This window comes from Adiantum capillus-veneris, chromosome 19 (assembly GCF_014529385.1).
Source record: "Adiantum capillus-veneris isolate H3 chromosome 19, ASM1452938v2, whole genome shotgun sequence".
NCBI lineage: Eukaryota > Viridiplantae > Streptophyta > Polypodiopsida > Polypodiales > Pteridaceae > Adiantum > Adiantum capillus-veneris.
The window spans coordinates 36,104,626-36,131,082 of record NC_140949.1 but is presented as its reverse complement, the minus strand read 5'-3'; the positions used below and the strand labels follow the sequence as shown (position 1 = coordinate 36,131,082).

The 26,457-nt window shown below is 42.9% G+C and overlaps 1 protein-coding gene across 3 annotated transcripts in view; it reads right to left on the bottom strand.

The window, feature by feature from the left end:
* Positions 1-13,146, bottom strand: part of SNF4 (sucrose nonfermenting-like protein) — a 35,489-nt gene extending 22,343 nt beyond the window's left edge. For 2 of the 3 annotated variants that reach the window (XM_086490444.1, XM_086490445.1), the window contains exon 1: positions 12,715-13,146. In XM_086490444.1, the coding sequence (XP_086346570.1) occupies positions 12,715-12,833 (119 nt within the window). In that variant the 5' untranslated portion in view covers positions 12,834-13,146. The remainder of the gene's footprint in view (positions 1-12,714) is intronic. The other variant, XM_086490446.1, reaches the window with a different exon arrangement.
* Between the last annotated feature and the right edge of the window lie 13,311 nt (positions 13,147-26,457).

Here is a 26,457-nt window from a genome sequence, read left to right as displayed (position 1 = left end):
CAGGTGCCTTATAGTCTTCTACGGTTTGTGCTATATAGCACAAGTTGTTCCCGCTCCATTTCTCCTATTTTCGGGCAGTTTTCACATCAGGTGCAGCATTTACCATGGTTGACAACAACAACACAGATGTGTTCAAGATGTTTGCTGTTGAGGACAGGTTGGATGGGGACAACTACCCTATGTGGGCTTATATGATGCAACATGTTCTTGTGTCAAAAGGTGTCTGGAACATTGTGCAGGGCATTGATGTACGTCCTGGTTCTGAAGATGTAGGCGATGTTGAGGATGTTGCAGGTCTTGCTGCAAGGATTGCAGCTGTTAGAGTTGTTTTGCCTACGGCAGAACAAGCTCGTAGGGATGTTAAGGATGCGCAGGCTCATGCATTGATTGCGTTGTCTGTGAAGCGCACCATTATTCCTCACATCCGTTCAGCAAAATCTGCAAAACAGGCTTGGGATATTCTAGCAGGTCTTTATGCAAGCCGCAATGAGGCTAAAATTGCTTTGCTGCGTAAAGAGCTAGAGTCGAAGATTATGCATGAGGAAGATGATATGGACACTTTCCTTGCTAGTGTCAAGGATATCAATGAGCAACTCATTTCTGCAGGTGAAGTCATTTCGGACAGTTCCCTTGTGCAGACTGTTCTTGATGCCTTACCAGATTCCTACTAGACTTTTGCTAGTACTTGGAGACTCGTGACCCAAGGAAATCCTGAAGTTGTCAAGTTTGATGCATTATGCACATTGCTGTTGCAAGAGTCACTTTCTAGAAAAAACAGGACTAGGCAACGTGCAGTTGAACAGGCTTTTATTGCTTCTCAAAGAAAGGGTGGTACCAGTAATGCAGCCACTTCTTATGGTTCTGCTGCGAGTGGCAAAAATTCTGTTCCTAATGCTTCTGCTGGCAGCACTTCGTCTGGCAATTCTGGTGATAAGGGCAAAAAGAAGATGCGTTGCCATTATTGTAAAGCCAATGATCACTTGATCAAGTCGTGTCCTAAGTTCAAGGCCAAAGAGGCTAAGAAGAAAGAGGGTGGTTCCACTGCAAATGCTGGTTCCACTACAAATGCAGCCATTGTTGAGTCTTCTGTGAAAGGAGATTGTGATGCTGATGTTGATGCAGAATGGGCTTTTAGCGTAGAGTGCACTTACAATCCTGCTGTCCATGATGCATGCTTGTCAGTTGCTGCAGATTCACATGTGTGGTATTTCGACAGTGGTGCTACAAAGCACATTACCTCACATCGTGAATTGTTTACCTCTCTCGAGTCTGTCCCTCATGGGAATTCAGTCACTTGTGCCAACAACGCCTCTTATCCAGTTCAGGGAGTTGGAAAGATTGTGCTCACTGCTGCTAATGGCAGTTCCTTCACACTTGTTGATGCACTTTATGTACCTGGGATCAAGAAGAATCTCTTGTCTGTAGCCGCACTTGCTAGACTTGGACTTGTAGTCAAATTTGTGGATGACAGATGTACAGTTCATGATCTCAATTTTGGTGATGAAATTGTTGCATATGGGCTTTTGTGCCGTGGGCTGTATAAGCTCACTTTGTATGACAAGTGTGGACAAAATTTTGCAAATGCTGTTGCAGATTCAAGGGCTATTTCAGATGCAAAACTTTGGCATGCACGTTTTGGTCATCTGAATTTTGCCAGTTTGCTGCGTTTGCAGAAATCTGATATGGTTGCTTCTTTGCCGCCTCTTGAAGCACCTGTCAAACATGTTTGTGAAGGCTGTATTCTGGGTAAAATGCAGCGTTCTAAGTTTCCAAAGGATGGTTCAGTTAGGGCCACATGCAGGTTGCAGCTTGTGCATAGTGATGTTTGTGGGCCCATGCAAACTCCGTCCTTGGGCAATTACCTGTACTTCGTGACTTTCATTGATGATTACTCCAGGCATGCATGGGTATTTCCGCTTAAAGCGAAGTCCGAAGTTTTTATGTGCTTCAAACAATTTTTGGCTATGGCTGAAAATGTCTCAAAATGTACTATGGGCACCCTCCGTTCCGATCGAGGGGGGGAGTATATGTCTCATGAATTTAATGCATTTCTGGCTAGTCGTGGGATAAAACACCAATGTACAGTGCCTTATACACCTCAGCAAAATGGTGTTGCTGAGAGGAAAAACAGGTCACTAACGGAAATGGCACGATGTATGGTCAAAAGTCAAGCTTTGCCGCATTCTTTTTGGCTTGAGGCCATCATGTGTGCCACTTATGTACTTAACAGGTGTCCTACGAAAGCTTTGCAGTCTATTACTCCATATGAAGCATGGCATGATAGAAAGCCTTCTATTGAGCACATGCGTGTTTTTGGCTGTTTGGCATATGCTTTGGTGCCACAAGTGCAGCGCAGAAAATTGGATGATAAGGCTGTCAAATGTATTTTTGTTGGTTATAGTGCTGAAAGCAAAGGTTACAGGTTGTATCATCCGCAAACAAAACGTATTCTGGTTTCACGGGATGTAGTGTTTGTGGAAGATTCTGTTCAGCCCTTGCTGTCATGTACTAGAGACAGTAATGTAAGCTCACAGGACATTTATGACACTTTGTTGCCTCTTTTCAGTGGTGGAAATACAAATGTAAGTTCCAATGAGGCAAATGTACAGCCTATGGGGGTTTCTGAAAATGTTTTAGAACAGCCTATTACTGATGCAGATGTACTTGATGAGGAAAGGGCTGAAAATGAGCAGGCTAGAGGTATGCCAAAATGGCTGGTGCACACTTTGCGTGACAGTAAATTGGATGCACCTTTATCTAGTCGTACTCGTTCAGGCTCTCGCCATGCATCTTATGCATCAGATTGTTATGCTTTGGCTGTGTCTAGTTTACATGATGTTGAGGAGCCTCTGTCTTTTGATGAAGCACAGAATTCAGAAAATTGGATTGCTACCATGAAATCAGAATATGATGCACTTATAGAGAATGACACATGGACTTTATGTGATTTGCCTCCTGGCAAAAAGGCCATTGGTACGAAGTGGGTTTACAAGTTGAAACGCAAGCCGGATGGTGAGATCGATCGCCATAAGGCTCGACTTGTTGCAAAGGGTTATGCACAACAAAAAGGCATAGATTATGAAGAGACTTTTGCTCCCACTTGTCGTATGACTACTGTACGTTTTCTATGTGCATTGGCAGCTCATTTTGGTTGGGATGTACATCAATCAGACATTGTTACTGCTTTCTTGAATGGTGACATATTTGAGGAAGTTTATGTAACGCAGCCTCGCGGTTTTGTCATAAAAGGACAAGAGGACAAAGTGTGCAAATGTAAGAAGGCTTTGTATGGGTTGAAGCAATCTCCTCGTGCTTGGTATGAGAAAGCTGACACTCATTTGGTTAAACGAAGCTTTCGTAACAGTCCAACAGAAAGCACATTGTATGTAAAGCGTGAGGATGATGTATTTCTCATTGTGGTTCTTTATGTTGATGATTTGCTGATCACTGGACCAAATGAGAGACATATTGCTGAATTTAAGGCTGATTTGAATGCTACTTTCAAGATGAAAGATTTGGGGCTGTTGCATCATTACTTGGGTATACAGTTTAAGCAGTGTGATGGTGGTATTGCCTTGTGTCAGAAAAGTTACATAGAGACATTGCTATGTAAGTTTGGACTTGAGGATTGCAAACCTATTGCCACTCCCATGGAAACAGGTTTGAAGTTGAGTCTACATGATGCTGGCGATCCTGCTGATGTCACTCTTTACCAAACTGCTGTTGGCTGCCTCATTTATGTATGCAACACGAGGCGAGATATTCAGTTTGCAGTCTCGCAGGTCAACAGATTTATGCATAGCCCAGGGTCTAAGCATTGGCAGGCTGTCAAGAGGATTTTCCGCTACCTTAGTGGCACTTTACATCTTGGCTTGTTTTATCCCAAGGGGGGATCATTGCCGCCAGACTTACATGCTTTTTCGGACTCAGATTGGGCTGGTTGTTTTGACACGCGAGTGTCCACAAGTGGTTTTTGTTTCATGCTTGGTAGTTCATGTATATCATGGTTGAGCAAGAAGCAACCTACTGTGGCCACTTCGAGTTGTGAGGCTGAGTACAGGGCAGTCTTCACAGCTACGGTTGAGTGTGTATGGCTCAGACGCCTTATGGCTGACTTGGGTGTTGGACAGGACACTGCCAACACTATCTACACTGACAGTCAGAGCGCATTGGCAGTTGCGAGGAACCCAGTTTTTCATGCTCGCACAAAGCACATTGAGGTGCATTACCACTATGTCAGGGAGAGGCTCTCAGCAGGAGAGATCAGCTTGGCTTATGTGCCAACACAGGACAACCTTGCAGATCTTTTCACAAAGGCATTGTCTCGTGAGAAGCTTGAAGCTTTCCGCAAAGCTTTGGGCTTACTCCCCTTTGTGGACTGATCCTGTCCTCAGGGCATGGCACTTCCCTTTACTCATGTGCCAGCTCTCGTTCACCGCATCACTCCAGGGGGGATTTGTTACCATATACATGTGGTAGTGATGTGTGTGAACACACTAGGACCGCCGGGGCATTTTTTCCCTCTTTAGGAGGTTTTTTCCCCCGTGCATTGTATATACGCCCATCACTCTAGGGCTATCTATCTTTCCATTGCACACTAAGTAACACACTCTCTATTGTGTGCCTTGAGCTTCCTTCGTCTTCTCCAAGCTGTGTGTGTTTCTCTGCAACCCTAATTCCAACAGTAATCACAAGATCTTCCACATAGAGGCTAATAAGAGTCACCAATCCTCCCTCATTATAAATATACAAATTTGGGTCTGTAGAAGAACGGCGACAGAAATGTTGAGGAAGAAAGAGTATCATCTGGTACCACGCTCGAGAGGCTTGTTTCAAACCATAGAGAGCCTTCCACAACCCGCAAACCATGTCACTAAAATCTAGATCCAAGAACCCCGATGGTTGCTCCCATACACATACACCTCCTCCTTTAAGTCGTAGTTATGAAAAGCAGAGACAACATCCATCTAAAACATGGGCCAGCCGAAAAAGAAGACAAGGGCAAGCACTATCCGAATGGTCGCCATCCTTGCAAACAATGCAAAGATCTCGTCATGGTCCACACCATGCCTCTGAGAGAAGCCCTTGGCAACAAGTCGTGCCTTGTGCTTATCCAAAGAACCATCAGATTTGTACTTGGTCTTGTAGACCCATTTGACACCAATCACCTTCCACTTGGCAAACCGCGAAACCAAAGCCTATGTGTCATTCTTCTTGATGGAATCAAGCTCTTTCTATATGACCAACTTTCAGCCATTGTTCAAGCACTTGTCGCAAAAATCTCCCCTATGATGCAAGCAGTCACCCTTCTTAGACAATTATTTTCCATCAAGTTTGAAGCCCGAACTTCCACGCACTCACTTTTGATGACGGCAAAGGTAATCCATGATCAACTCTCCGCTATGGAAAGAAAGAGTCATAGTCACAGGGAACGCCCCTTTTCAAGCTTCCCGTCCCCACTTGCCATCCCGCCCTCTTTTTTACACTAAAAATCCATTTGAGCCCCGTCCCCCATTCCCCGTCCCGAAATGCGTCCCTTGTGACTATGGGAAAGAGTACTCAATTAACTTCCTTGGTACTTGCGAAGTTGCATGAGGAGTGCGAAAGCATGGCAAGGCCATTACGCTTGCAAATCATGAAGGGAAAGTTGGATTTTGCTGATCTCAACTCTTTTTTAATTGACGAGGAAGTTGTCTTAGTCTCCCAAGGCAAGATTCGAGTTTCAAAAGGTGACAAATCGACGCATGTTGCGTCAGAAACTAATAAGGAGTCTCGGAGCTATTATTACAATTGTGGAAAGCATCATCAAGATTGTACATCCAAAGGCAAAGGCAAGAGCTTGCAAAAGGACAAAGACAACAAAGGCAAGCCTGACGAGACCAGCAATGACAGTGATTATACCAAGGACTCAACAAAGTCTGTCGGTGTGGCACATACTACACTAGCAAAAGTTCCAGCCTTCTAGAGACTAGTTCATTGGTGGGTGCCACAACACGCTTCAGCTAGAGAGAGGCACGTGTGCGACAGAGAGGGACAAGTGGTGCTCCCAATACTTGATTTGAACCCATGTGTCTAAATCAAGTTATCGGTGTTTGAACTTTGGACTCGTGTGTCAGAGTTTAAAGCACATTGCATCTCACGAGGAACCAACATCACGTGACGTATACAAAACACGATGGATGTGTTGCAGACAATTCATTATGGTTGGCGGGATTCTGGATAGGGCAAGTTACAAAGTTCATTGTCTTGAAAATCTTGGATGTGATGGTTTCACAATTCACGAATGGTGATTCTTGGACGTAGTGTGGTCTACAATTCAACTTCCATGGGATAATTGGTGCTCGAGATGGAATTTAGCTGTTGGTTGCAAATCCGAGGTGTATTGTCACGTGACGCATCCAACCCTATGTGTCCGTGGACAAGCTACAGCATGACAAGGGTTCAATTCAATCAAGTCAGTCTAGAATAGGAAGTGATCTTGCACTTTTGTGAGTCTGTTCGCAGACCGTGCATGCCCAAACACTTAGATTAGATGCATATCCTCTGGTTGCACACAAGATGATCATCAGATTTCCATAAGAACCCATCAGGAGCATTTTCCAATGCATAGAACCTATTTTGAACATTTTTCACTTATTATTTTTAAGTGACTTTTGTTGGGAACTAGATAGGGCAATTTTGCTAAGTTCGTATATATAGAAACCTAGCGCTAGCACTTTCTGGCAGAAGAGGCAATAGGAGCTCCGGTTCAACAAGCACCTTCTCAGCAAGACCCCCAAGACCAACCTAGCGTTTTTGCCCAACAGCAGAGCCTAGAGTTTTCATTCCCAGATCAGCCTTGGCGTTTTTGCATTGCAGAGTAGCCCCGGCGACCACAAGACACAACAAATCAGCCCTAGCAATAGCAGATTTCCCAGCGATAGCAGATCAGCCCTAGCGTTAGCAGTTTCCTCAGCAAAGACAGATTTCAGCCCCTGCGTTTGGTTTGCAGATTAACCTCAGCGTTTTGCAGATTCTTCGCGACAAAGTCAACCTTTGCATCAGCGTTTTGCAGTTTCAACAGTCAGACTCCGCAGTAGAACCCCCAAACCTCGCAGATCTCACCTTCCCGCAGCAGATCCTCGCCGCACGGTCAAATCCACCGTAGTTTGCAGATTCAGCCCGGAAAACGCAGATTTCAGCATCTGCGTTTTCAGCATGTCGACGTCGCATCATCGTCATCGACATCATCACCGACATAGAGTCAGAATTCAGCAGATAAAGATTTAAAAATTTCAGCCATTAGCGTTTTCAGATTTCAGCCCATCTCATCGTCGACCTCATCGTCGTCAACATCGTCAGCAAGTCCAAGCATTGTAGAGATTTGTGCAATCAATAGTAGACCACTCTAGCCATAGAGAGTGGGGCCTTCGGAGGAGGGTTTGACAACATTCTCGTGTCGTATTCTTCTCTCTCTATCTCTCAGTCTCACTACCTTCATTCACAGTGTTTATCCACTTTGTTTGTGTCCATTGCACTCTCTAATTAAAGGAATGGAAGGCTCTCCCTTCCGTAAGTAAAAGGAACCTTGAGCACAATTCGGAGCACTCATCTTGAGCAAAGTTCAACATTCACTTCCGCTGCACCTCACATTGGTATCAAAGCTTTGGCAGTGTTCTATATCACTCAAGGAAAGAACAACAAGAACCACAAGAATTTTTTTTTCTTGTTGCGGTCGCACGTAACCCAAGTTCTCTTGGGCGTGTCGATTCCTAATCGTGTTTTTGAAGAGTGACAAGAAACCAAAGAAAGAAGGGCTTGTCCAGCCTTCCCTTGTGCCTCTTTTCACTCATTGAGAGCGGACTGTGCACTTAGCGGCCGGCCAATCGACGTGAGATGGGAAAAAGCAAACTTGGTGTGAGCGTAAGGCCGACAAGGGGTGCGCTCGTGGAAAAGCGCAGAACTCGGGTGATAAGAAGATCCTTCTCTAACACACATTGCAAGCGACAGAAGAACCACAAGAACCTCAAGACCCTCAAGAACCAAGACCCCCAAGAACCCAAGTTCCTCGTGAACTTAAGAACCCAAGACCACAAGAATCCACAACTTTAGTGGATAGTCATCACTCGAAGTGGAATGGATACTTCGCTCGGAGGTGATGAGCATGAGAGAGGCGAAGAAGAATTTTCCCCACCAAGAGGTTTTCCCGACCCTCCCACCTCCCTATCTACGCCAAGGATTGGAGGCTTTCGACAAGGAGCTAGAAAGCGATGAAAGTATGGCAGCCATAGAGCGTAGATACGAAGAAAGAATGGCAGCCATAGAGCGTGAGCGTGAGCGCGAGAACAAAGAAAGAGAAGCAAAATTTGATCGCGAGAACAAAGAAAGACAAGTAGCATTTGATCGCGAGAACAAAGCAAGACAAGAGAAGAGTGACCAACACACGAAAGAGTTGTGGCGACTTTTTTCTATTGTGCAGACGTAGTTTGCACAGAATCGAGAAAAGGAGACTCTCCGTCTCTTCTTCTCCAAAGCATGACACACAGGATTTGCATGATGATAAGCATGATGAATTGAATGATAATGATACGCATGATGATTTAAATGACAATGAAAAGCATGATGATTTGCATGATGATCACGATGTGATTTCTCACAAGCATGATGATTCGTATGATCAAGACGTGATTGTTCACAAGGATGGTTTAGTTGATGCTTTTTCTAGTAAAGCTAACCTCATTGCAGATTCAATCAATCACCACGAACCGATCTTGGCTCTCGAGTCGAGGTCCATAGAACCCCCACAGGAAGATTCGATCGATCACGAAGAACCGATCTTGGCTCTCGAACCTCGGTCCAAAGAACCCTCACAGAAAGTACTATGTGTTCGAATGATTAGTCAGCACGCATTGTTCGAGTGTTGCATTCGTGATGTTTTCCTATATTTTAGTCACCGTCCTTATGTGATCCCTTTTCATAGGCATGACATATTGTACGATGAGCACGATCCACTCATGAATGAGCACGAATGTATGCGGATTTCTCATGAAAAGCTGAAAAGTATGCATTCAAGGAAGTCGCATTTCATGTCTCTTACTTGGCATGACAGTTTCCGAAAGATCACAAGAAGAATTGAGCATCAAGCCTAAGCATGTCCATTGTGATTTGCCACAATTGATTGATTTAAATCAGAAAGTCAAGATTCGATCTCATTGTTTGCGTGTGTTTGATGAACGGGTTGGCACTCCGTCTCTATGTTCATCTACATTGCATGCACAGGCTCTACAGAAGAGTAGTATTTTTCCAGTCACTTTACATAGAATGGGTATATTCATGTTTTTGTGTTGGAAGTGATTTCAGGAATTTTCAGCCTCGAAGATTCTTGAAGAAGGTAGACGCAAGACTACCCACGAAGTTGAAGCATCGAAGGAGCCACAGATGACTGTCGCTTTCGGCGCGGCCCAAAGAAGCAAGCGTTGCAGACCTTTATGAAGTTCAAGTATCGCACGACCCACACCTCAGAGTGGGCCGGCAAAGAGTCCTTTTGAGGATTCCGGATGTTGTTGGCGATCTCCCTCGATGCCATACAGTTCGGTACCAGTACCTCACTTTGAAAAGGAGGGGATGTCACGTGACACATCCAACCCCATGTGTCCTTGGACAAGCTACAGCATGACCAGAGTTCAGATCAGGGGTCAGTTCAATCAAGTCAGTCTAAATTAGGTAGTGATCTGGCACTTAAATGCACTTTTGTGAGTCTGTCCGTAGACCATGCATGCCCAGACACTTAGATTAGATGCATATCCTCTGGTTGCACACAACATGATCATCAGATTTCCATCAGAACCCATCAAGAGCATTTTACAATGCACAGAACCTATTTTTTCTATTTTTGACATTTTTCACTTATTATTTTTAAGTGACTTTTGTTGAGAACTAGGTAGCGCAATTTTGATAAGTTTGTATAGATAGAAACCTAGCGCTAGCACTTTCTGGCAGAAAAGGCAGGAGGAGCTCCGGTTCAACAGGCACCTTCTCAGCAGGACCCCCCAAGACCAACCTAGCGTTTTTGCCCAACAGCAAAGCCTAGCGTTTTCATTCCCAGATCAGCCTTGGCGTTTTTGCATTGGAGAGCGGCCCCGGCGACCACAAGACACAACAAATCAGCCCTAGCGATAGCAAATTTCCCAACAACAATAGATCAGCCGTAGCGTTAGCAGTTTCCTCAGCAAAGACAGATTTCAGCCCCTAGCGTTCTTGGTTTGCAGATCAACCTCAACGTTTTGCAGATTCTTCGCGACAAAGTCAGCCTTTGCATCAACGTTTTGCAATTTCAGCAGTCAGACTCCACAGAAGAACCCCCAAACCTCGCAAATCTCACCTTCCCGTAGCAGATCCTCGCCGCACGGTCAGATCCAACGCAGTTTGCAGATTCAGCCCGGAAAACACAGATTTCAGCATTTGCGTTTTCAGCGTGTCGTCGTCGCATCGTCGTCATCGACATTGTCACCAACATAGAGTCAAAATTCAACAGATAAAGATTTGCAGAATTCAGCCATTAGCATTTTCAGATTTCAGCCCGTCTTGTCGTCGTCAACATCGTCGGAAAGTCCAAGCATTGACCTTCATTCACAGTGTTTATCCACCTTGTTTGTGTCCATTGCACTCTCTCACTAAAGGAACGGAAGGCTCTCCCTTCCGCAAGTAAAAGAAACCTTGAGCACAGTTCCGAGCACTCATCTTGAGCAAAGTTCAACATTCACTTCCAATGCACCTACATGTATCCAGAGGAAAGGCATCTATTGGGGTGTCCATGGTAGCTTATTCATCAACTTGGTCTTCCTACATATGTCCACTATGACTTTCTCCATTGTACACCTCATTAGCCCTCATGTGATTGTACCCCTCCCCATATGTTTAGAGATGATGTATCCTGTGATGATGATAATGATGATGTTGATGATGATGATGAGCAAGAGGAGGAGGATGATGATGATGATGTAGGGTAGGCTTATATACCTACCTAGGTACCCTCGTTTATTTATTTATTTATTTATTTACTTATTTATTTATTTATTTATTTTATGTTCCCCAAATATTATACTAGAGTCACACATGGATGTAGCCATGTGGTCTCATACGTCATTTCGACCTTTTGAAAACGTTAGTATAGCATTTCATTTCTATCGCTACACTTCCACAGCATCAACTTTGACAGAATTTCCATTGTCGGACCACTTTCAAGTTTTTGTTTCAATCCACAGTAGTTTTGAGTGCAAAAAGCAATTGGGAGTGCTCTATCCCTTTAGAGCTGCATGGGAGATGGTGCTTCTCATGGCCCGATATCTCTCCAAGGCCAATTCGTAGGGACTGGCACTAGCCCTTCTTTTGTTGTGCCCAATCGTATCTAAAGTTATGTGCTCATATAGAACTCCCTATGTCTAGCCATGTTGTGCCAGCCCTCCGTGTGCTAGCATGTTCCATAAGTAGTTCAAAAAGTGCCACTATCTTCTCTCCACAAATTTTGTGGCATTATTAAGTCTTGTAAAATGAGGAATCATTATAATAAAATGGAGTCAAGGGCGGAAAGACCCTCAACATTCAAAGTTCCATGTAAATAACGAAAATTTAGATTTACCAGTAACATCGCACCTAAGAACACCTCCCATCTATGAGGAGTCTACATAATAGTAAAAGAGAGCTCCATAAACCTTCCTTTCCAAGAAAAGGGCACGTGTATACAACTGGTTTGCCCACAAAGGTGATGCTCTGGGCAGCACGAGCAACGATATGAAACAACGATCAGGGTAATGAGTAGCCTGGCAATTTCAACTTTAGTATCAGATCAAAGTTGCCTTACAGCCATATAAAGTAAGGAAAGGCTTGGCTAAAAATTTGGTGACCATACCTAGACAAACCTACCTGGACAAATCCACTAGCTTGCTCAAATCACATTAAAAGAAAGTGCAACTTACTGTCAGGATATTCCATGCCCAGTATTACTATCCAGATTGTGGGAGTAAGAATTGATATCCCATGCACACATGACCAGGCCCTTATAAAGAATGTTGCAACAGCACTATTCTGTCAGGACACCTTCATTAGTACCTCGATCTCACATGTGATTACCCTAGACAACGAAGATTGTTTCAGTATCTGTGTATTATCCATGTTGCTGGTATGGCATCTGCCATAATGCTGATACATGAATTCCTTTCTGTTGCCATTTGAAAAGGTACCTCAGAAAGATAATACACATCCGATCTCAACACCCAGGTACCCACTCAACAAAATCATAATAGTATGAAATCCATCCCTTTCTAGTTGCCCACAGTATGGGAACCATTAACCTCATAAACCATAATTCGATTATGTTCATTCCAGAGTTCAAAATTCTCAATTTAGCAGGGTGCTGTCACATCCCGAGAGATTGCACCATAATCAGTCCTCCCCAAATACTGAGGATAATCTGAGCAAGGTTTGAATAACAGAAAGTGGATGAGCTTCCACGCAACTCTTCAGTAAAACTCAAAACTTTATGTTTAAACTGAGTAAATGTGTGTGTGTGTGTGTGTGTGTGTGTGTGTGTGTGAGAGAGAGAGAGAGAGAGATTGTGTGTGTGTGCGCGCGCGTACGCGCATGTGTGGAGAGAAAGAGAGGAAGTGAGGCAAAAACACACAGATACAATTGCTGCAAGTATTGCTACTGAAAAAATGTCAGAAACGCATTCAAGACCTGGTAAATGAGCCACAAAGGAACACGCGGTGACCGCCATGCGGCCAAATGAAAGGAGTTGCAACAAGCGATGAAGAGGATGATCGAGCTCCGGAAGTGCCTGCAGGCTCTGTGGACATTTGACCTCTTGGGCCCCTTTGCAAGCTCCACCTTCCCTATCTGCACCTCTTTCTTTGCGTAAGGAAGCCCTAATTACATCTTCATCTGTGTCGAATTTCACATCCTCCTTGGTAGGAAGCTCCCCATTAAAGTAGATCAAGTGAACCCGGAGAAGCCAGAGACTCTGTATCCACAAGAGAGTATGCACAACTCTGCAAAGCGCACTTTTAGGGTTGAAGTAAGTTCTGTGTGTGACGAATCTGAGTGAGCAAGGAGAAGGTAAAAAGGGGAGACGAAAATAAGCCAGCGAGATGAGTGCGACAAGGAGACCGGAAAAGAGCAGAAAAGAGACCAGGCGGAGTTTATGTAAAAAAAAAAAAAAATCGATGACTTCAATGATTCATGGGTGGGACTCGGGAGAGAGAGAGATTCTTAGGTTCAATTTCAACAATGAGATTGTGGCAAGTCAATTGTGACCTACATCAGGCAGAAGCAATTTTGATTCTCCATATTCACGAAAACTTGCAAGTCAAAAATCTACAACGAATTTAGAGCAAACAATGTCGCTTATGGACCGACTCCATGCCATGCGTCACTCCTTCCACACACTTGCAGAGCAAGTATAGCATTTGTACCATGGTTGTGTGGTGGTCTTCTTATTCACACCTTTATCTTGCAAAAAATAGAAGTTGGTATGGAACCCTAGTGACTCACCACGAAAAATACAAATGATCTAGAGAGAGAGAGAGAGAGAGTGTGTGATTAGGTTCAAATTTACTACCAGACAGTTTAGAGACAATCAGGTTGTGGCAAGTTGATTGTGACCTACATCGGGCACAAGCAATTTTGATTATGTATAATTATGGAAATTTGCATATCAAAAAGCTAGAAAGAACTCATAGTGAATGATGAACGCATTCTCACTTATGACCCGACTCCACATCATCACTCCTACCACATACTCTTGCAAACCAAGCATAGCATTTTGTCACATATATGTGTGGTCGTCTTCTTACACACACCTTTACCTTGCAAAAAATAGAAGTCGGTAGGGAAATGAAAACATCAATAATCGAGAGGGAGGGAGAGAGTTCTTAGGTTCAATCTTACTATTAGCCAGTTTAGAGACGTTATGTGAGGACATGTGTCCCACAGAGCATGGCTCTGTGGAGCACGGCTCTAAGATGGTGGCACACAAGCCCCTATTTGTATAAATAGAGGGTTGGGTGGAGGAGTGCCAAGATCGTCCTTCCCTAATCCTCCAAGTGGAATCAACGTGAAGGGGCAAGAAAGCCGTGGCGTTTTACATGGCCATGTAAGCAATGGTCCTCACTATCTCTCGTTTCTACCTTGTATGGCCTGAGAAAAACCTTGTGTTGTTAGGCCCAACAGGAGTGCCTTGAAGTGGGAATTTTTTTTCTTTTCATCATTTCCTCCATCTGAGCTATGCGCAACATGGTGCGGTCCCTTCTTCTCCATCATCATTCTCATCTAGGTCGTCATCATTGTAGGTTGTAGCTTTTCACGCTCTAAAAAAAAAAAGGTGCCCTAAGGCTACCCTTACACCCACTGAAGGGGCACCAAGGTCAACACAAGAGTGTTTACATTGACATGTCAACCTATGACACACAAGTTTCAAGGCAAAGAGTTTGGCGGCGCAGTTTTGCAAGAAAATTGCAGGAAAATTTTGCATACATCAAATTGTTTAAAGCAACGTGATCGATTGCAAAACAAAGTTTCTTCTCAACAAAATCACAGTATACAAGTCCAATTTCTTCAAATTTCATGAATGCGTGTATATGGCAGTGTTGCCCGAGCTACCTCCTGCAAGTACCAAAGAGTGTAGCAATATGCACGTATGTTGATTTTAAAGTTTTGTGTATGTTGACTTTAAAGTTTTGTCATAAAAACTAATATCTAACCAACCCAAATGATTTTCTCATATTAAACTGATCATTTAATGTGGGAGAATAAACAGGAACAAGGGTTAGAATATAGACATGCGCTTTCAGATCTATCTCAACACGGGACCAATGGTGAAGGGGTACAAATGAGAGATGGTCTGTCAAAGAGCAAGGCTAGCTAATGGAGCTTAAAGACCTTATGGTTAGCTTCATTGAAGACCTCCAATAGTTAGTGTTAAAAGTCCTTTGACCTTAGATAAGCTAGGGTTGTGCTTGAGGTGGGAACCCGGCCCAAGCTTGAGGTGCTTGTCATGCCTGATGACTGAGATGCTTGAAGTGCTTGATGATTGAGATGCTTGAGGTGCTTGTCATGCTTGAGATGCTAGGGTTGTACTTGAGGTGGGAATCAAGCCCAAGCTTGAGGGGCTTAAGGATTGTGCTTGTGGTGAGAACTAGGTCCAAGCTTGAGGGGCTTGAGGTAGCACAAAAGTCAAAGAAAATCCCTAAAAGGAGGGGGCGAGCCATGCAAGAAGGGGGGGTGGTTGCTTGACCACTCTCTCTCCCAAAGGGCACCCCTTGCCCAAGAGGCAAGTAGGACACATGTCAAGCCCCTAGCTAGGTTACCCTCATGGCGTGCCTAAAGCCCATTGGTTGGCCTCCCAAGGGGTCCAATGATAATTTAGTGGATTTAATTAATTGTTTTAGCATTTATCAAGCCCTCTTTCTCAAAGGGGAAAGGGGGACACTTGTCCCAAGGCTACCCTTGTTGCTTGGTATGACTCTTGCTTGTGATTGGCTAGGCCTGGAGGGGTCCAATGAGCTTCAAGCATGAGCTACAAGGGGGGTCGACCAAAGCATGCTAGGGGGTTGCTTGAGGGGTATACTCTCCCACACACACTCACACACACTCACACACACTCTCATGTTGTATTGTGCAAAGTGCAAGAGCCCCCTCTCCTTATCCAAGCAAGTAGAGAGGTTGAGAGTCTACACCAAAACTCTTGGCTATGAAATATAAATCCAACCAAGAGCCATGCTTCAATGCTTAAGCTTGCCAACTTCTCCATCTTCATTACTATGCTATTATGTATGCTAGCAAGAAGAGTGATGATAAGTGAGGAACTAGTTCTTTCTCCTATGAAATGTTTCTTCTTCCTCTTCCCTACCCTCATTCCCTGTTAGCTCTCTCCACCTTTGGAGGTGTTTGAGGTCTTGGGATAGTTAATGCTTTCCACAAAGTTTATGTTATGCTTGTGATGCATGAAGCTTTCCATCTTCATTGCATCACCTAGGTCACAAGGAACACAAAGATTGTATTGTAACAAGTCTCTCTTGATGGAAGGAACTATAATACAAATGCCTATTGGAGGGGGGGATCGGCTCCACATAAATCCGGTCCTCAACTGTTGTCATGTTTCTAAATTATCTCTCTTGCAAAAGTATTGTTCATGCCAGGTTAACTAAATGTTGTCTTTATGTTTCTACCATCTATTAAGTTCACCCGCTATGCTCACAAAGCAATTTCCTAAAAGTTTTCTAATTTTCGCTACTCTCCAAGTTAATAGGCCATTTCCATTACATTTGTATCAGAGCATTTGGTTTCTATTTTCTTGCTTAAGAAGAGAGGTCCTTAACTAGCCTATAAATGGTTGATTTTGTTAATTATATTAGGGTAAGTAGGATTGGGATCTATTATCGGTTTTGTTGAGCCCACTATGTAGGTTATGGTGCACACCTCGTAAGCTTTGGACTTAAAAATGGGGTCTTTTAAGACTTATTGAGCCATAAGAAGTCCGAAAGGAGCTAGCCCTCGGCAATTCTGCAATATTAGACCCACTCCACTACTCTCTATAATTAACCACTTCGAGCTGTGGGTGTAGATACTTAAGTGCTGATTTTCAAAGGCTAAGAGGAGTGGCAACTAAGGTTTTGAATTGCCAAAGCATACACTAAGTATACAAATTTTGTTAACATGACTGACAATAACCAAGAGAGTAGAATGAACATTAATAGCTTTGTTTTTGCACATGAAGGTGCTAATGATGATGCCCCCATGTTTGTCAATTATCTTGTTATTACTAGGTTGCAGCAAGCTATGGGCAACCCTGCTTTGCAAGCCAAAGTTACTCGACAACTTCGCGCTTGTGGGATTTCTCTTCCTCCCCAAGACAAGAGAGAGCTTAGGAGGCCACTTGAAAGAGACCCCCAAAAGAAGACTCTCTCCCATACGCGAGGAGTAATCCAAAGAGCAAGAAAGCAATGAAACTTTAAGTTCCTCTGAAGATGTGGCTCCACGAAGACGGCGGTCTAGACGATCGCCAACTCCTTCCAAGAGGAAAAGATCAACACACTGTCCTTGTCCTCGTCATTCCAAAAGGGAAGAGAGGAAACAAAGGAAGAAAAGAGAAAATCATACCCTGCATGGCGAAGGTCACAAAAGCTCAAGAAGTTCAAAGAGGGAGGAAAGAGTATCTCTTTTCTCACCTATGATGGCACCTCTGGAGACGAGGGCTTCACGAAGTCCTCCAAGCTACGCCATGTAGCTATGCACTTTCAGAAATTGGCTTGTCAATGGTGGGCTAGCCTTCATGGCAACGGTGAAGCCCCAAAGACATGGAAAACTCTACGAGTTTCCATCATGAAGCAATTCCTTGCGAGCGATGCAAAGGACAAAGTGCTCACTGAATGGTGCACTTTGAAGCTTCTCTCTCATGAGTCTATCCACAAATATGTAGACAAGTTTTGGGATTTACATCTCAAGGCTACTGTCTTCCAAAAGATAGACTTCGCCAAGCAAAAGCAACAATTTTGTGTGGGATTACCTGAAGGAATGACCAAATACGTCAACTCTCAACGGCCTGGTTCTATCACCGAAGTAATCCATCACACCATGGTTGCTTCATGCATCAATTTCGAACAAGGGGCTAGACGGAATGTCAAACCCATGGAAAACAAAGACAAAAATGATGTAAAGGGAAACACCAATGTCCAAAATTCTTCCCAAGGCACTTCCAACAACAACAATCGGTCCAAGGAGAAGGGGGCTTACAAAGACAAAAACAAACTCTCTCCTGAAGAGCTTGAAGCTTTTCACAAGGACCATAAGTGTTTTAAGTGTGGGGAGCAAGGACATGGCTATCGTTCTTTCTCCAAGAAAAATGCTCGCAATGAGACTCCTAGGGCTTCCACCATCGAGCTCCAAAGAGGATGCTCATTGCAAAGGATCATCTCTCTCTTATGCTTGGGGAAAGGGAAGGGAGCATGATGCCTTCATCTTGTTTGACCCTGGCTCTACTCACAACTTCATATCAACGGAGTTGGCCACCAAGTTGGGCATTCAAGATTTCAAGATGGGAGATATTGTAACCCCTAACACAACTTTCAAGGGACAGCAAGCCTCCGTTACTCCCTTGATTGGGAAGTTGAGGCTTCATGTCCAAAGTTATTTCGACAAAGAAGACTTTTTCATCTCTCCTCTCCAACATAAGGATGCTATCCTAGGGGCGCCATGGTTTGATCGCATGGCTGCCAACATGAAGTTCCCTAAAAGAAGAATCTACTTACCTACAGGGGAAAGAACCTGTATATAGATGATAGTGAGTGTGGTCGTACTATACCACTTGTAAATCCTCCTACTTTTGATAAATCAATGAAGAGCTCTTTTTCTACGTACATGATTTTTGTCAAAGAGTCTCTAAAAGATCCTAATGTTTCATTAAATGTAAATGGTAGGAATCAAGAAGAGTTAGACATGTCTAATTTTCTAAAAGGATTCCAAGATTTGTTCATGGATGATATCCCTATGGACTTACCTCCAAAACGAGGGGATGATGACCATCGCATTGAGATCCTTCCAGAAAGCTCGCTGCCTAACAAGCCTCCATATCGAGTTTCTCAAGCTCAAAAAGAGGAGATCATGAGGCAAGTACAAGAATTGGTTGACAAAGGGATGGTGAGACCTAGCTCCTCTCCCTTTTGTTCTCCAGTCCTTTTAGTGTAAAAGAAAGATGGTACATACCGTATGTGTGTGGACTATCGAGCACTAAACCATATCACTTTCATAAACAGATTTTCCGTGCCTTTGGTAGAAGATCTGTTTGATAAGCTACAAGGCTCTACCTACTTTAGTAGGAAAGACCGTGTTTTGTACAACATTTTGCCTTTGTGAATATCTAGTCATGCCTTTTGGCTTGACTAATGCACCAACCACGTTCAATTGTCTAATGGAAAATATCTTTAGACCGTTCTTTGATGATATAATCATCTACTCCCAAGTCTTTGGAGGAACATAAGCAGCATCTCCAAGTGATGTTTCAAGCATTGAGGGAGAACAAGCTTTTTCTCAACCAAAAGAAAAGCGAATTTTTCCTTCAAGAGATTCAATACCTAGGTCATATTATCTCTCAAGATGGTGTCCGTATGGACCCATCGAAGTTAGAGGTAATAAAAGCATGGCCTAATCCAAGGAATCTACATGAGCTAAGAAGATTTATGGTCTCTAACAGGCTCCAAGAGCATGGTATGAGAAGATACATACTTATTTGATTGGCAAGGGATTTTAGAATAGTCCAACAGCAAGTACTTTGTATATCAAAAAGAGAGATGGAGTTCTCATTATGCTAACACTTTATGTGGATGATATGCTTCTTACAGGCAATACTGCAGATGAAATTGAAGCGTTTAAAGATGCTTTGAGAAAAACCTTTGAGATGTCTGATCTTGGTTTGCTACATTATTACTTGGGTATTCAGTTTGTGCAATCAGAGGATGGCATATACATGTTGCAGGCAAAATATTTGCATAAAATTTTGGCCAAGTTTGGTATGCAAAATTGTAAACCAATCTCTACACCCGTAGAAACTGGATCAAAGTTGAGCATACACGATGCTGGAGAACCTTTTGATGTACATACTTATGCAGCAACGGTTGGTTGCTTGATATATTTGGCAGGCAACACTCGTCTAGACATTCAATTTGGGGTTTCACAAGCAAGCAGATTTATGCACAGCCCAGGTATGCATCATTGGCAGGCTGTGAAGCGCATACTTCGTTACCTTTCAGGTACCCCTAATCTTTCCATGTTCTTTCTAAGGGGGGATATGTATGGAAAGCACAGTTCTATGCAGCTTCTTGGTTACATCGATTCAGATTGGGCTGGTGATTTTGACACACGACATTCCACAAGTGGGAATTGTTTTTTCTTGGGAAATGCATGTATATCTTGGCTAAGCAAGAAGCAACCCACAGTGGCTACATCAACTTGTGAAGCTGAGTACAGGGCACCTTTCACGGCAACAATTGATTGTGTATGGATACGCAGGTTATTGGCAGATCTTTGTGAGTGTCAACAGGCACCCACTACCATTTTCACTGACAGTCAAAGTGCTATGGAAGTTGCAAGGAATCCAGTATTTCATGCAAGAACAAAGCACATAGAGGTTCACTACCACTATGTCAGGGAAAGGCTACATGCAGGGGAGATCACACTAACTTACTGTCCTACACAGGATAACATTGCAGATCTATTTACGAAGGCGTTATCACGAGAAAAGTTGGAAGCTTTCCAAAAAGCTTTGGGCTTACTCTCATACACATGATGATCTGCTACTTTGTACGGATTCACACTATCACTACAGGGGGGATTTGTAGACATGTAGTAGTGTTAGTGTGTATACGTGCTTCACCAGAGGCACTTTTCTCCCACTGGGTTTTTCCCCCTGGACATCTGGTGTGAAAGGACACCTTATCTCTTAGGGTCTCATATAAGCTTTGTAGCTCTGAGTTTGTAAATACTCTATTATTCTAATACAGAGAGATAGACTACAGAGATCTCGTACGCAAGCTCTGTGTCTTCTCCTTCTCCATCTTCTTCCTACTCTAAGTTGCTATCTTCCTTCTGTTTCCTGTTTCATCATCTTCAACAATTGGTATCAGAGCAAGGTGATTTCCAGAGCCTCTACTTGTGTTTTCGCGTCCGCGCGCGCAATCGTAGTTTTCAGGCAGTTTTCGAAAAATTTGCTCGTGGGAGCATCCTCGACGTTCTGGGAGTATTCTGAGTAGGTGACCTGCGGTTTTACCCCCCGTTTGAAGCCATTCAAGCCCTCAGAATTCTGTTCTGAGCAGCTTAGCAGAAGTTACTTTTCGGAGGCGTTTAGATCAAGAGGGTGTGCTTTTTGACAGATTTTCTTCAGGTAAACAGTTCTTTTGGGAAGCAGCTTGTCTTAGCTTTGTGCTAAGATTTTGTGTAGAGTTTTTCTTGCATTGGAGAGGAGATTTGTGAATGTCTTGGAGGTTCTTTTGCTCTCTTGTGTGCATCCACAATATGGCTCAATCTACGGAGAAAGAGATTTTTGGTGCGTTTACATCCGAAGACAAATTGGATGGTACCAACTATTCTCTTTGGTCTTTTATGGCCAAAAATGTTTTGGTTGGTAAAGGATTGTGGGATTATGTATCTGGAGATGAAGTTCGTCCAGGTAGCATTGCACCTGCCACGCCTGGTCGTGGTGCAGCTGTTGGTGCAGGACCCTCACAAGTCACTCCAGAGCAAAAGAGATGGGATACTAAAGATGCACAAGCTATGGCTGTGATTGCCTTAACCATAACGAGGACAATCACACCACATATCAGATCTTGAAGAACTTCTGAGGATGCTTGGAACACTCTGCAAGCTATGTTTGGAGGAAGAAACGCTGCCAGAATAGAGTTTTTGAAGAAACAACTTGACAAAATACAGATGGATGAAGGTGACGATATCGTCGAGCATCTTACAAAAATCAAGGATCTTAAAGAGCAATTGCTTAGAATTGATGAAGTGATTCCAGAGAAGGACTTGGTTTCCAAAACACTCAATTCACTACCACCATCTTATTTGACTTTTCAGACTTCTTTGACTCTGTCTTTGCGAGCTAATCCTGAGCCTCTTCATTTTGAAGAGTTAGTGGCTTTGCTATTGCAGGAGGATCAATCACGTAAGAACAAGTCTTTACAGGTGGATGGTATGGATCATGCTCTTGTTGTACAGAACAAAAACAAGGGTAAAGAGAGTGCTCATCACTCCAAGTCTGGTGCAGGACAGTCTTCAGAGAAGTCTAAAGGTGATTCCGACAAGTCCAAGAAGAAAGGTAAATGTCACTACTGCAAGAAACCTGGTCACTATATTAGTGAGTGTAAAAAGCGAATTGCTAAAGAAAAGAATAAAGAGTCAAGTTTGGTTGTTTCAGCTTCTGGTGATTCTTCTACAGCTAAAGAAGAGTCTGTAAACTTTGTGCAAGATTCTTATACTTTCTTAGTATATTCAGATTTTTCTGCTTATAGTGTTGACGAGACACAAATGATTTGGTACTTTGATAGTGGTGCATCCAGGCATATTACTTCAAGGAAGGATTTGTTTTGTTCATTGGATGCAACTCTAGCAGGAAAGAAGGTGACATGTGCAAATAATGTTTCTTATCTAATCAAAGACGTTGGTAAGATTTTGATTACCATTTCAGATGGTTCAGATTTATGCTTGCCAGATGTCTTATATGTTCCAGGGATCAAGAAGAATTTGTTGTCTGTATCCTCTCTTGCAAAAAATGGTCTTCGAGTCATTTTTGAGGATGACAGATGTGTTGTACGAGATCGAGAGAATGGTTATTCTCTTATCACTACAGGTACGCTGGAAAATGGACTATTTGTGCTAGATCGTTATGAAAAGCAAATTCAGGTATGTATTGCAAAAACAAAGACTCAGGCCATGCAGGATGCTGAGTTGTGGCATGCTAGATTTGGGCATGTTAGTTATGGCAGTTTGATGACTTTACAACGTCATAATATGGTGCATGATTTGTCTTTATTGGAGATGCCACCAAGACATGTATGTGAAGGTTGCGTTCTTGGAAAGATGCACAGATTTGCATTTTCACAGGATGGTTCAGTTAGAGGGACACGAAAGTTGCAGCTTGTACACAGTGATGTATGTGGTCCTATGAGGACGCCATCTATAGGAAACAACCTTTATTTTGTGACCTTCATTGATGACTTTTCCAGGTTTTGTTGGGTGTATCCACTCAAAGCAAAGTCAGATGTGTTTGCAGTTTTTCAACATTATGTCGCCATGGTTGAAAATGAAACAGGTTGCAAAGTACAGACTCTTCGTACCGATCGAGGAGGTGAATACATGTCAGGTGCATTTAAGGATTTTTTGGGAAAGAAAGGCATTAAACACCAATGCACTATGCCATGCACACCACAACAGAATGGTGTTACAGAAAGGAAGAACAGGTCTTTAATGGAGACGGCTAGATGTATGCTCAAGGGCTATGGATGGAGGCAGTTGCTTGTGCAGCACATGTTTTGAACAGGTGTCCTACTCGTGCCTTGAAGACCATTACTCCATATGAAGCTTGGTATGACAGAAAACCTTCAGTTAGTTATCTTCGTGTTTTTGGTTGTCTTGCTTATGCTCACATCCCTCAACAGTTACGTGGGAAGCTTGATGATAAGGCAATCAAATGTATATTTGTGGGGTACAGTAGTGGAAGTAAAGGTTATAGACTTTACAATCCTGCTACAAACAAGATTTTTGAAAGTCGTGATGTAATTTTTGCAGAAACTACTGCTCAACCTATGGTTGCTTTTGATGTACCTCATATGCAGACACATGATGTATTTGAAGGTTTGCTTCCTTCTTTTGTGGAGAATCAAGAATCACAACAGGTTGATAATCTTGATCAATCTTTTGATTAGCATGTGACACCTCATGATGTAGAGGAAATTGTGCGTGAAGAGCAAGAAGTTCTCAGGGAAGAAAGAACCTTGCTTAAATGGGTTCATAAAACTTTGCAGGATAGCAAGTTGGATGCACCGTTGCCACGAAAAACACGTGTTGGTACTGCTTTTGGCAGAGAGCAAGTAGATTTGGCTTGCTTTAGCACTCTTTGTGATGCAGATGAGCCTGATTCATTTGAACAAGCTTTAGAGTGTGTTCAGTGGAAAGATGCTATGCAACAAAAAAATGATTCTATTCATAAGAATCATACATGGGATCTAGTGGACTTGCCTACAGGTAAAGAGCCTATTGGTACAAAGTGGGTTTTTAAGGTAAAAAGGAAACAAGATGGTATTGTTGACAGGTACAAAGCAAGGCTTGTGGCAAAAGGCTATGCGCAACAGAAAGGCATAGATTATGATGAAACCTTTGCTCCTACTTCTCGTGCGTCCACAATTAGATCACTAGTTGCAATTGCTGCTCATCATGGTTGGAAAGTGCATCAGTTGGATATCAAAACTGCTTTTTTGAATGGTGATTTGCAGGAAGAAGTTAATGTAAGTCAACCAAGTGGTTCTGTTGTAAAAGGTCAAGAGCAAAAGGTATGTAGATTGCGTAAAGCTTTGTATGGTCTCAAACAGGCTCCAAGAGCATGCTATGAGAAGATACATACTTATTTGATTGACCAGGGATTTCAGAATAGTCCAACAGCAAGTACTTTGTATATCAAAAAGAGAGATGGAGTTCTCATTATGCTAACACTTTATGTGGATGATATGCTTCTTACAGGCAATACTGCAGATGAAATTGAAGCGTTTAAAGATGCTTTGAGAAAAACCTTTGAGATGTCTGATCTTGGTTTGCTACATTATTACTTGGGTATTCAGTTTGTGCAATCAGAGGATGGCATATACATGTTGCAGGCAAAATATTTGCATAAAATTTTGGCCAAGTTTGGTATGCAAAATTGTAAACCAATCTCTACACCCGTAGAAACTGGATCAAAGTTGAGCATGCACGATGCTGGAGAACCTTTTGATGTACATACTTATGCAGCAGCGGTTGGTTGCTTGATATATTTGGCAGGCAACACTCGTCTAGACATTCAATTTGGGGTTTCACAAGCAAGCAGATTTATGCACATCCCAGGTATGCATCATTGGTAGGCTGTGAAGCGCATACTTCGTTACCTTTCAAGTACCCCTAATCTTTCCATGTTCTTTCCAAGGGGGGATATGTATGGAAAGCACAGTTCTATGCAGCTTCTTGGTTACAGCGATTCAGATTGGGCTGGTGATTTTGACACACGACATTCCACAAGTGGGAATTGTTTTTTCTTGGGAAATGCATGTATATCTTGGCTAAGCAAGAAGCAACCCACAGTGGCTACATCAACTTGTGAAGCTGAGTACAGGGCACCTTTCATGGCAACAATTGATTGTGTATGGATACGTAGGTTATTGGCAGATCTTTGTGAGTGTCAACAGGCACCCACTACCATTTTCACTGACAGTCAGAGTGCTATGGAAGTTGCAAGGAATCCAGTATTTCATGCAAGAACAAAGCACATAGAGGTTCACTACCACTATGTCAGGGAAAGGCTACATGCAGGGGAGATCACACTAACTTACTGTCCTACACAGGATAACATTGCAGATCTATTTACGAAGGTGTTATCACGAGAAAAGTTTGAAGCTTTCCGAAAAGCTTTGGGCTTACTCTCATACACATGATGATCTGCTACCTTGTACGGATTCACACTATCACTACAGGGGGGATTTGTAGACATGTAGTAGTGTTAGTGTGTATACGCGCTTCACCAGGGGCACTTTTCTCCCACTGGGTTTTCCCCCCTGGACATCTGGTGTGAAAGGACACCTTATCTCTTAGGGTCTCATATAAGCTTTGTAGCTCTGAGTTTGTAAATACTCTATTATTCTAATACAGAGAGATAGACTACATAGATCTCGTACGCAAGCTCTGTGTCTTCTCCTTCTCCATCTTCTTCCTACTATGAGTTGCTATCTTCCTTCTGTTTCATGTTTCATCATCTTCAACAATGTGTGCATACTATAGACGCTTCATAACTAAATTTTCTCAAATAGCAGGACCATTACATGACTTAATAAAGAAGAACGCTATGTATTTATGGACTCCTAAGGAGAAAAATTCTTTTAACAAGCTCAAAGAGAAGCTTACCTCCCAACCAGTCCTCATGCTTCCAGATCTCTCAAAGCCATTTGAGGTCCAATGTGAGACTTGTGGTGATTGCTTTGGAGCAGTTTTGCTTCAAGAAGGGCATGCCATAGCATATGAGAGCCGAAGGCTCAATACAGAGGAATGTGTCTTAGGCATTTATGAGAAAGAACTTTTAGATTTTCTACATGCCCTAGACACATGGAAGCATTATTTATTGGGGACTCCATTTATTCTACGAATCGACCGCCAAAGTCTCGAGTAATTCATGACACAAACCAAGCCTTCTTTTGCAATTTAATTTCCATATTGCTCACATTGTTGGTAAGCACAATCAAGTGACTGTGCACTTTCACGACGACCAAAAGTTAATGCCGTATCTATAGCTACTCACAATAATCTATCTTCTATGATAGACGAGTATGCTACTGACCCTGACTATAGAGACATAATGTTAGCCCTTGCTTTGGGGAAGAAGAGGAACAATTCACCTTGTAGGATGGTTATCTTCTCCATGGCACTAGGATATGTGTTACCCACTCCCTTCGTTAGAAAGTCATGTATGAATCCCATGCTCCTCCCTATGCAGGGCATAGAGGCATTCAACCTACTCTTCGAGGAGTAGAAACGTACTTCTATTGGCCTACCATGAAATTGGATGTACAAGAGTATGTTTCAAAATGTGTTGTATGCCAAAAGACCAAGTATGATAGAGGGAAGCAACCTGGAGTACTCCAGCCATTGTCTATCCCAAATTCACCATGGGAGACTATATCCATCGATTTCATCTTT